Source organism: Paralichthys olivaceus, chromosome 5 (assembly GCF_024713975.1).
Source record: "Paralichthys olivaceus isolate ysfri-2021 chromosome 5, ASM2471397v2, whole genome shotgun sequence".
NCBI classification, from domain to species: domain Eukaryota; kingdom Metazoa; phylum Chordata; class Actinopteri; order Pleuronectiformes; family Paralichthyidae; genus Paralichthys; species Paralichthys olivaceus.
This window is the reverse complement of record NC_091097.1, coordinates 133,577-144,715: the sequence shown is the minus strand read 5'-3', so window position 1 is coordinate 144,715 and position 11,139 is coordinate 133,577. Positions and strand designations below refer to the sequence as shown.

Below are 11,139 nucleotides of genomic sequence, written 5' to 3'. Positions count from 1 at the left end.
CGCATAAAAACAGACGCACAAACTTTAACGCATTTATCTGCGCAGAGAGAGAGAGAGAGAGAGCGAGAGAGACGCAGAAAGAGAGAAAGAGAGACAGACATACAGAGAGAGACAGAGGGACAGACAGACATGGACTCTGAGACAGGTAAGACATGGAGGATCTGTGATGATCAGCTGATCCTCCACCTGAGGACTCACCTGATCTATGGGGGCTTGTTGTTGGGTTGACTCTGTATGGGAGGTTGTTTGTGCCACAGAGGAACTATTGTTCAGTTGTGATGTTTATTGTCTGTCCTCCTGTGTGGAACAGAGCAAAGACACAAAACAGAGTTTGTCTTCTCTGATGTTTGCTCGACTTAGCTGGACAGCACAGAAACAAAAACTGAGTGGGGACTGAAATGAATTCAGTTCGTTTTTAAACAAGTTGATGCGTCACTGAAAGAAGACGTGACGATGATTGGTTCTTTCATCGTTGTTTATTGTTACCTGAAGGTTTGGACGTTACATCACAGGATAACACAGTGGTGGTTTGAACGTTCATGAACTTCTAATAACTTGTGTTCTAACTTTTCATCATCTGGTCACACCTGCAGAACTTGGAACATTCCCATCAGCCTCAGCATCCAAAACTAATCAAAAAAACTGCAAATGTATTTTTATCCTGTTGTGAGCAATAAATGTTTACATATGTTAGTGTCCACTATTAAACTCTGCTGACGCTTGAATTTACGTTTTCATTTCTGTAATCAAACAAATAGTAAATATGGTTTTCTGGCACTATTGACTCTCCATACTTTTAACCATTCCCCCCCCCCCCCTCCAGTTGTAGCTCTGCTCTACTACTTCCTGTTTGCAGTTTTGGTTCAATCAGTTCCCATCAGCCCAGCGCCCAACACTCCCCCGGTGTTGAAGGAGGCAGCCGAGCGAGCAAAGACGCTGGTGGAGAAAATCCTCAGAGAGCTCCCTGCCGTGCACACTGCCACCGTCAACACAGAGGTGAGCAACACTTCGGATTGGCCGGCTCAGCTCCTGCTCTTCTTTTGTCAATAACCTTTTCCTGTCCTCCTCAGGGTTTGACCCTCGACCCCGCGCCTCAGACTCCAAACCTGCAGATGATGGTGACCTCCCTGGGCATCCCCGCCACCCCCATCCTCAAACCACTGTCTGAACGCTTCACAATGGTCAGTCTGAGCAGGTTCTTCGGGTTCTTGTGGAGAACAGGTTCTGGGAGTGGTCTCAGGGTTTCTTTAGTTCAATCAATCACATTTTATTGGTCTCATAGATCTTAACAAGCAGCAACACCCTCTGTTCTCAACCCTCAACAAGAGGAAAACTACCCCAAAACTCTGTTGACAGTAAATAAACTTCAGAGAGTCATGGAGGGAAATCACATTTGACAGATGAATTGATTTGTTGGTGACTGAGTTGGGACGTTAGCTCCTTTTGGTCTAGTGGTGGAGTCCAGGTCTTCAAAAACAAGTGAGGGATCCCAGTTCAGCTGGGTTTCTTTATGTGTGGCGGGTTAGTCTTCGGATTCTTCGGGTTCTTCGGGTTCCTCTTCATCGTAACACGCAGGTGAACTGGAGATTGTCGGTGTGAATGTGAGTGTCTCTGTATGTCAGCTGTGATTGGCTCCAGCCCCTCCTCAAAGAAGAAGTGGTATAGATGATTGATGGATAACATTTAGTATAAGTTTATTAGTATTAGTACTAGTCAGAACTGGCATAGATCAGCCCAACATCGCCTCAGTCCTCAATCATCTCATAGTTGTTGCATGCACTGATTGTGAGTCGCTCTGAATAAAAAATGACATGTAATGTAACGATGCCATGTGTGGTTGTGTCGCCCCCCTGCAGGACATGTGTGTGAGTCGTATGTCAGTGGGCTGTCTGTTGTACCAGGGGCTGCTGGGAGTTTTGGCTGACAGGCTGAGTGGACTAACGAACCTGCGAGCTGACCTCAGAGACTTGCTGACCCACATCAACAAGGTAACACACACCTGAGACGATGACATCATTACTGCAGGCAGTGTCGGCTGTGATTGGTTGCTCACGAGTCCTTCTGTGTTTCAGATGAAGGAGGCAGCTCAGTTCGGCGCCGAGAGTCCGGATCAGAACCAGAGTCTGGATCTGGCCTCTCGTCTCCATGGTAACTACGAGGTGCAGGTGGCAGTCCATGTGACGCTGACACAGCTTCGTTCGTTCTGTCATGACCTGATCCGCAGTCTGAGGGCCATCGCAACCTACAGGCGCCGAGCTGCAGGTGCACGCTAAGCAGTTACCTGCTAATCCAAAAATGGGTAAAGAGGAGGAGCACAAATGGAGCTGAGGTGGGCTGAATGAAGACTGACAGCTGAACCACGCCCACAGGGCTCAACCTGGTTAGCTCAGGCTAAGGAGCTAGGCCACATGCTAGCCGTTGTTGCTAGCTGGCTAGTGCTGCGGTGTTGTTGCTACGGGATGGTCGCGGTCGTCTAAACAAACTTGACTAGAGGTTAGTTACCCCGAAACGATACCACAACAAATACTTTTGATTTATCTATTATCATAATCATACTTCATAAGCTTTCACGTGCGTCTCCAACCCTGCGTCTCAACTGTGTCTCAGAACTTGTGTCTCCAACCCTGCGTCTCCAACCCTGCGTCTCCGAACCTGCGTCAATGATCAAACAATCTTCTGACTAATTGACTGTCTTTGGATTCCAAGTGGCAGCTTGTGAAAGGACAGGAACAGGAATCGCTCTTGTGATTTAGATCATTTGTTTATTGAATATTATTGATTAACAATTCTGATCAGATAAGCAGTGACAGATTTAAAGGTACAGTGTGTATAATTTAGTGACATCTAGTGTTGAAGTGTCATGTTGCAGCTGAACACCCCTCACCCCCCCCCCCTCCTTCCAAACATGAAAAAGAACCTGTGGCAGCTTCAGTCGTTATAGAAAATTCTAAAGGTTTTAGTTTGTTCAGTCTGGACTAATGTAAAAAACATGGCGGCCTCCGTAGAGAGGGTCCCCCCGGATGTATTTAAATATAAAGGGTCTTTTCTGGGGTAAAGAAAACTACAATTCAAACAGTTTAGATGAAATGAACCAGTGAAAACATGTATCGGAAATGTGTCTTTTGTATAATTGCATGAGCAGACGTGTATGTGGAGGACGGACCAAATGGTTTATGTTAAACTTTAGGGTTTACGATGGATTAAGAGACTTTGAATTATGACCTTGAGAAACCACAACTTTATGGTTTCTCATGTTATCTCTGTTTGGGATCTGTCACGTGGGGAGTCTTCCACAGAACATGTCAACACATAAGGTGATGTCTCCTCCGCTGAGTGAAACTATAAGAGAATGCTTAGTGGGGGAGCTGTGAGCTCTTTGCTCATCTGTTCAGTTCATTCAGGTGATTGTACTGATGAGTCCAGAAACAAGTGTTTGACCTTGTGCTCGTTTCACAGAAATGACCACAAACATCATGAGGATGATTCTGCATTAAATTAAATAGTTCCCTTTCACCTGAATCTTACACACTGGAGCTTTAAGGTTTTATTTATTACTGATATTTATTGATTATTTATGGTGTATTATTTATTTTTGGTGGAGTTGTTTGTCAACCTGTGGCCTTTGACCTCGTCTGAGGCCGATTGTATTGATTTAATACGTGACTCAGCAGAGAGAGAGAGAATTGCTGAGTCACTACAGGAAGTGAAATTTTGATGATGTCAGAGGTTCTTTGTACCTGAAAGTCTCTGCAAAAGTAAACTGATTTATTGACTTTATTTATGTCTTAATTGTTTGTTTGTACAAAGATTTTATTGTCGCTTCTTACTCACGTTGTCAAAACCTGGTCAAGAGTCGATGGTCATGTGATGTTAATGATAATAAAACTCTCCTCCACCCTCACACAAGGCTGTGCACTACTGTCTGTACACACGATCCAGAAACCACACCAGTGACTATCGACCTGTGAATTTTCACACCTGTTCTCAATTAGTAATTTGATGAGATTTAAAACAGGCTGAGACGTCATGATTGACAGCTGAGACTGACTCAGGATTGGTTGATGGTGTGTCTGGGCGGGGCCTTGATACCACGATCACTACTGCACAGACTCTGAGTGAGAGTGATGTCATCACCACACGATGGCAGTGTTTGTATCTGAGATATTTCTGTCTCTATGCACAGTTGTTGATGCTAACGTTAGCTGTGTAGCAAAAGTAAATCTTTGTTAACTTCTCCACGAAACATCCGCTGTTCAATTTCTTTTCCGCTTCATTAAAGAAACAAATAAATGAAAGTTTCTCAAAGATGATTTTATTTGAAGATCAGAGGTCAGTCAGTGTCTCCCTCTGCTGGTGGTGTTCAGTTCCTGCGCTGCTCCTGTTCTTTCCTGCGCTGTTTTGCTTTTTGTTTCTCCAGTTTGTCCAGAACTTTTCTCTCCTTCTCTGCTGCAGTGTGAATTTCTTTAATGCGGCGCTTCAGAGTGCAGCGGTCAGACGAGCTGAGCACGCCCAGATGCTGCAGAGGTCAGAGGTCACAATTACCCACAGAGTTAAAGGGATGGTTCACTGAACATTTTTAATGCCCTCATCACACAAAGCACTTTGATGGGAGGCACCTAGGAGGTGTGTTCACGGACCCTCTAACACACCATCGTGTGGCTAGGTCCACTAGCTTAGCCACTTCTTTCAGGCTTAAAACTCAGTGTAAATGACAAAGTTTCCAGTTGAACTTGAATGTCAGGGCTTGTGGACACTTGATGACATCACAGGAGCAGGATGAAGACATGTTGGGTTTTTTCTGTTGTTTCTTCACGTCTGAAGCTTTTGTTGGATTCTGCACGAACAAAGTTTACCCCTGAAAGTGTTTACTGGACCCCCCCTCATTTTTCAGTGAACTATCCCTTTAAATGACACTGTTGAAATATCCATTAACTACACTCAAATGACTTCGGGATTTGAACCCACAACCTCTTGCTCCTCACCTTCAGCCTGCTGCTGTCCATCTGCAGCAGCTGCTGTCCGTCAACGTTTCTTGCACTGAATTCTGGGACATATTTCTCCATGTTCAGTCTTTGGAGCCACTGACAAACCTGCTGAGTCGTCCACGACAACACACCACACGATGACTCATCACCAGGCTGGGGGGGGGGGGGGGGGGGGGGGGCGGCAGTTAATGACTGACAGGTATGGGCTCTGACTGATGACATCATCACAGTGCAATCATGTGCTTTACTGCATGTGTGTTAATATGTGTGTGTGTGTGTGTGTGTTACCTCATCAGAGAACAGGGTGTGGTACGGATGAGAGGATCTGGAGGAGTCGACAGGGGGGGGGTAGGAGTGAGGAGGAGAAAACTCCTCACTGAGCACAGACTCCTGCACACACACACACACACACACACACACACACACACACACAGTAACAAACTGTAACACACAGTAACACAGACACATAGCAACATAGTAACACACACACAGTAACACACAGTAACACACAGTAACACACACACAGTAACACATAGTAACACACACACACAGCAACACACATTAACACACACACATAGAAACATAGTAACACACACACAGTAACATGCAGTAACACGCACAGAGTAACACACACACATAGCAACATAGTAACACACACACAGTAACACACAGTAACACGCAGTAACACACACAGTAACACACAGACACATAGCAACATAGTAACACACACACAGTAACACACAGTAACATGCAGTAACACACACAGTAACACACAGACACATAGCAACATAGTAACACACACACAGTAACACACAGTAACATGCAGTAACACACACAGTAACACACAGACACATAGCAACATAGTAACACACAGTAACACGCAGTAACACACACAGTAACACACAGACACATAGCAACATAGTAACACACACACAGTAACACACAGTAACATGCAGTAACACACACAGTAACACACAGACACATAGCAACATAGTAACACACACACAGTAACACACAGTAACACGCAGTAACACACACAGTAACACACAGACACATAGCAACATAGTAACACACACACAGTAACACACAGTAACATGCAGTAACACACACAGTAACACACAGACACATAGCAACATAGTAACACACACACAGTAACACACAGTAACATGCAGTAACACGCAGTAACACACACAGTAACACACACACACATAGCAACATAGTAACACACACACAGTAACACACAGACACATAGCAACATAGTAACACACACACAGTAACACACAGTAACACGCAGTAACACACACAGTAACACACAGTAACACGCAGTAACACACACAGTAACACACACAGTAACACACAGACACATAGCAACATAGTAACACACAGTAACAAAGTTACACAGACACACACAGGAAGTGTCTGTACCTGAGAGTGAGCCCTGCGGGGCGTTGGGGGGCTCAACTGTGGTATTTTTGGGGGCGGAGTCACAGACCCTCGTCCTTCAGTGAACCAGGATAATGGGACGAAGGAACGAGACGGACTCTGATCCCTGAAGATGAGGACGTCATGAGGACCATCATCAACATGATGATTTTACAATGTGACACTTACCTGACAGACAGTCTGTTGGATTGATCTGTCCTCACTCGGACATACGAACGTCTCAGAGTCACCCTGACACACACACAGACACACACACACGTTAATAAAATATCATGATCTTCCACCAGTGTGTAACCATGTGATCCAGCGGCCAATCACTGAGGATCATTCTGACATACTGTCTGGATGTGTGTGCATGTGAGTGATTGTGTGTCTTACCCCAAGTCCAAGAACCGTCTCTTGGTTTTCTTGTCAAACACACTGGTTGGGCTGCCGGGGTCAGCTGGACTGGTGTCTTGACTCGTATCAGATACCAACACTGTCTCACACACACACACACACACACACACACACACACACACACAGTCAGGAGTGTGTTTAAAGTGTGACAACACTGACTCAAAATCCATGATACCAGGTGTGTACAGACATGTACAGATGTGTTGTCAGGTTTGTACAGGTGTAAACAGATATATGTACCTTCACTGTCGGGCCTTCTGTTCCTCCTCATGTAGACAGGTGAACCTTTGGAGGAGTGGTAGGATTTGGAAGGCGAGGTGCTGGGCATCATTAGAGCCTCCTGAGACGTGGCATTGGTTAGCTGGTGGTACCGTCCCCGTGGGGGAGCAGCCAGTGACGTGCCTCTGTCTTCTGGAGAGTGACGCACCTAGGAAGTTGAAGTGAAGCCATAGAGGTTTTCATTCGTTCTTATCAACATTTTCTCTCTGGGTGTGTAACCCGTCCTGAGCTCTCATTGGTCTCACCGGAGACGTGTCAAAAGAGAAGGCGGGGCTTCGAGCAGAAAGCGAATCAGGAGGGGGGGGGGAGCCTCGCATGGCCAGGTGGAGGGGTGAGCAGTATAACTGACTGTCCTGAGAACACACACAAAACGCAAACGTTTTCTAAAATCACATCACTGATTTATTTTCTTGAAATAAACTTAATTAACATTTAAAAGATATTTTGATCATAAAGTCTATTTTTTTAAAGCTTGACGTCTTTCCCATGATGAAATTATTTTGAAATTTACTCCACATTACATATATAATGATTCACTGATTGGTTCATGTTTAACAACGCAACATAAAATCTGCACCTTCCTGTTGAGGCTGTCGTCTCCCTCCGTCAAGCTCAAGCTGTCACGGTGACAGGACCTCGAGGGGCGGTGCCTCCGGGCTTTAATGGACAGCTGGGCACGGCCTTTCTGGATGTTGTTGTCCAGAAGCTCAGTCTCTGGGATTGCCTCGTTCAGGTCTGAAACACCAAAGGTCACATTCCGTCCAAGTCACATGACAACACGAGTCACATGATGACGGGAGTCCCATGACGACGGGAGTCACATGACGACACGAGTCCCATGACAACTGGAGTCGCATGACGACCGGAGTCGCATGACGACACGAGTCCCATGACGACTGGAGTCGCATGACGACAAGAGTCCCATGACAACTGGAGTCACATGACGACACGAGTCCCATGACAACTGGAATCGCATGACGACTGGAGTCGCATGACAACACGAGTCGCATGCGACCCGAGTCCTATGACGACAAGAGTCCCATGACAACTGGAGTCACATGACGACACGAGTACCATGACAACTGGAGTCGCATGACGACTGGAGTCGCATGACAACACGAGTCGCATGACGTCCCGAGTCCTATGACGACGGGAGTCCCATGACAACTGGAGTCACATGACGACACGAGTACCATGACAACTGGAGTCGCATGACGACACGAGTACCATGACAACTGGAGTCGCATGACAACACGAGTCGCATGACGACCCGAGTCCTATGACGACGGGAGTCCCATGACAACTGGAGTCACATGACGACATGAGTACCATGACAACTGGAGTCACATGACGACATGAGTACCATGACAACTGGAGTCGCATGACGACACGAGTACCATGACAACTGGAGTCGCATGACAACACGAGTCGCATGACGACCCGAGTCCTATGACGACGGGAGTCCCATGACAACTGGAGTCACATGACGACACGAGTACCATGACAACTGGAGTCGCATGACAACACGAGTCGCATGACGACCCGAGTCCTATGATGATGGGAGTCCCATGACAACCGGAGTCGCATGACGACACGAGTCCCATGATGACACAAGTCCCATGACAACTGGAGTCGCATGACGACTGGAGTCGCATGACGACTGGAGTCCCATGACGACGACTGGAGTCCCATGACGACGACTGGAGTCCCATGATGACGACATGAGTCTCATGAGGACTGGAGTCGCATGAGGACTGGAGTCCCATGACGACGACTGGAGTCCCATGACGACGACATGAGTCCCATGACGACGACATGAGTCTCATGAGGACTGGAGTCGCATGAGGACTGGAGTCGCATGACGACTGGAGTCGCATGACGACATGAGTCGCATGACGACTGGAGTCCCATGACGACTGGAGTCGCATGACGACTCGAGTCCCAAGACGACTGGAGTCGCATGATGACTCGAGTCCCAAGACGACTGGAGTCCCGTGACGACTGGAGTCCCGTGACGACTGGAGTCGCGTGACGACAGGAGTCCCGTGACGACTGGAGTCCCGTGACGACGACTGGAGTCGCATGAGGACTGGAGTCGCATGAGGACTGGAGTCCCATGACTTGCGAGTCCCATGATGACGACTCGAGTCACATGCTGACTCGACACGACGATTGGTGCTTCCCTAGTTCTTATCAGTCACATATTCCTGTCAGTAACAGTTCCACCTTGTCCCTGCTCTGACTTTTCACTGTCACGGCCCCTCTATTTCTGTAACTTAGCAACCAACAGAGAGAACATCACATGTTTACATCACATGACCAGTGGACGTTAATGGTCATGCGATGTGTGAAAGGTGTGTTGGTGTGAAAGGTGCCTGTTATATATAACTGTTTTGTGTTAATCTTGACTGAGTTAAAAGGTTCTAACAACGTGGATTTTATTTTGAAATGAATAGGGAAAGAAGTTGAGTGTGTGTTCACAGTGACTCACCGAACACGTTCTCTGTGTCGTCCAGGTCGGTGGACATGGCTCAGTCCCTAAACAACAGGGAGTAACAACATTTAACAAACGTAACAGAAATACTTGTGAATGTTTGAAAAACATGTCAGGCATCAGCTGATTGCGACTACGGAGACACATGAGGTTACAAAAGACGAAAGCTTCCACTGCTCCTTGAATCTGAACAGACATTTAAAATAAGGTGATGAAACAATGTTCAGTGTTTGATCTTCACGACAAGAAATCTGAATAAAAAAGAATCTTTGATAAGCAGAATAAGAATTAGGATTCCCAACCTGGATACAACAGCTGTTCTCGGTCACACTTACCTGCACTTAAAAAATAAACCTCCCTGAATCCAGTGAGCAGTTCACTGCAAACAGGAAGTGATCATTCAGCTGCTTTTATTTTGAAAGAACAGGAGCTGATCACAGACATGCATTCACACAAAAACACACACGCTAACACACACACACACTCACTCACTCACAAACTCTCTCTCACACATACACACACACACACACACACACACACACACACACACACAGGAAACTGCACCGTCAGATTTTGAACATGGAGGATGAAGATGAAACAGTGATGACAGAGAAGAGTAAACAAACAAACAAATAGATAAACAGATCCACTCACCCTCTGTCTCTCCCTGTCTCACTCTGTTTGTCTGTCTCTCTCCCTCTCTTACCCTGTCTCTCTCTCTGCCTCTCAGTCTGTCTCTCTCTCTTTCTCTCTCCCTGTCTCTCTGTCTCTCAGCCTGTCTGTTGCTCTGTCTCTGTCTCTCTGTCTCTCAGCCTGTCTGTTGCTCTGTCTCTGTCTCTCTGTCTCTCAGCCTGTCTCTCTCCCTGTCTCTCTGTCTCTCAGCCTGTCTGTTGCTCTGTCTCTGTCTCTCTGTCTCTCAGCCTGTCTCTCTCCCTGTCTCTCTGTCTCTCAGCCTGTCTCTCAGTCTGTCTCTCTCTCTCCCTGTCTCTCTGTCTCTCAGCCTGTCTCTCTCCCTGTCTCTCAGCCTGTCTCTCGTCCTGCTCTTTGGTCTGTCTGCTCGTCTGTCAGCTGCTGCAGATCTGGAGGATGGAGAAAGATTCAGCTGCTGCAGCATCCTCCATCTGAGGGGGGGAGGGGGGAGACTAAAAGAGACAGTGTCAGAAAATTATGTCATATTAACAGACATATAAAGTATATACATATTCTACTCATCACCCATATGGATTATTATATTTTTATGTATTATTTATTCATCCAATATTTTAATTTTTGACAGATGATTAACTCTTGTCTCTACAAAAATCCCAGTGTCCAAACTGGAGAAGGCGTCCAGGCCTCAGTGCGCCACCTGGTTGTGAAAACGTTGTGACCACAATGGTTCTGAGCAGGATCCAGTTAGTTAATTGGGTTGGGTCTTCTTCTATCACCACTAATACTGGGGATCCACAAGGGAGTGCTATCTCCCCAGGTTTATTTACTCTCCACACAAATGAATGCAGAAACCACACATCTGATCAAGTTACTATTAAGTTTGCTGAT

At 46.4% G+C, this 11,139-nt stretch overlaps 2 protein-coding genes across 3 annotated transcripts; one reads left to right on the top strand and one right to left on the bottom strand.

The window, feature by feature from the left end:
• The first annotated feature begins 3 nt into the window (after positions 1-3).
• Positions 4-3,901, top strand: csf3b (colony stimulating factor 3 (granulocyte) b). The gene is made up of 5 exons (XM_069525449.1): positions 4-145; positions 824-996; positions 1,071-1,181; positions 1,857-1,988; positions 2,073-3,901. Exons 1-5 carry the CDS (start codon positions 130-132, stop codon positions 2,271-2,273), a joined length of 633 nt encoding a protein of 210 aa, XP_069381550.1. The 5' UTR covers positions 4-129; the 3' UTR covers positions 2,274-3,901.
• A 389-nt stretch (positions 3,902-4,290) lies between these two features.
• On the bottom strand, positions 4,291-10,436 carry samd14 (sterile alpha motif domain containing 14). 2 transcript variants are annotated; one of them, XM_069525447.1, is made up of 11 exons: positions 10,255-10,436; positions 9,598-9,644; positions 7,684-7,841; positions 7,352-7,459; positions 7,068-7,254; positions 6,807-6,906; positions 6,597-6,659; positions 6,411-6,534; positions 5,274-5,375; positions 4,983-5,138; positions 4,291-4,516 (listed from the first exon to the last, which is right to left on the bottom strand). In XM_069525447.1, exons 2-11 carry the CDS (start codon positions 9,632-9,634, stop codon positions 4,361-4,363), a joined length of 1,191 nt encoding a protein of 396 aa, XP_069381548.1. In that variant the 5' UTR covers positions 9,635-9,644; positions 10,255-10,436; the 3' UTR covers positions 4,291-4,360. The 2 variants fall into 2 exon arrangements, with proteins under 2 accessions (XP_069381548.1, XP_069381549.1); XM_069525448.1 differs by lacking the exon at positions 5,274-5,375.
• Between the last annotated feature and the right edge of the window lie 703 nt (positions 10,437-11,139).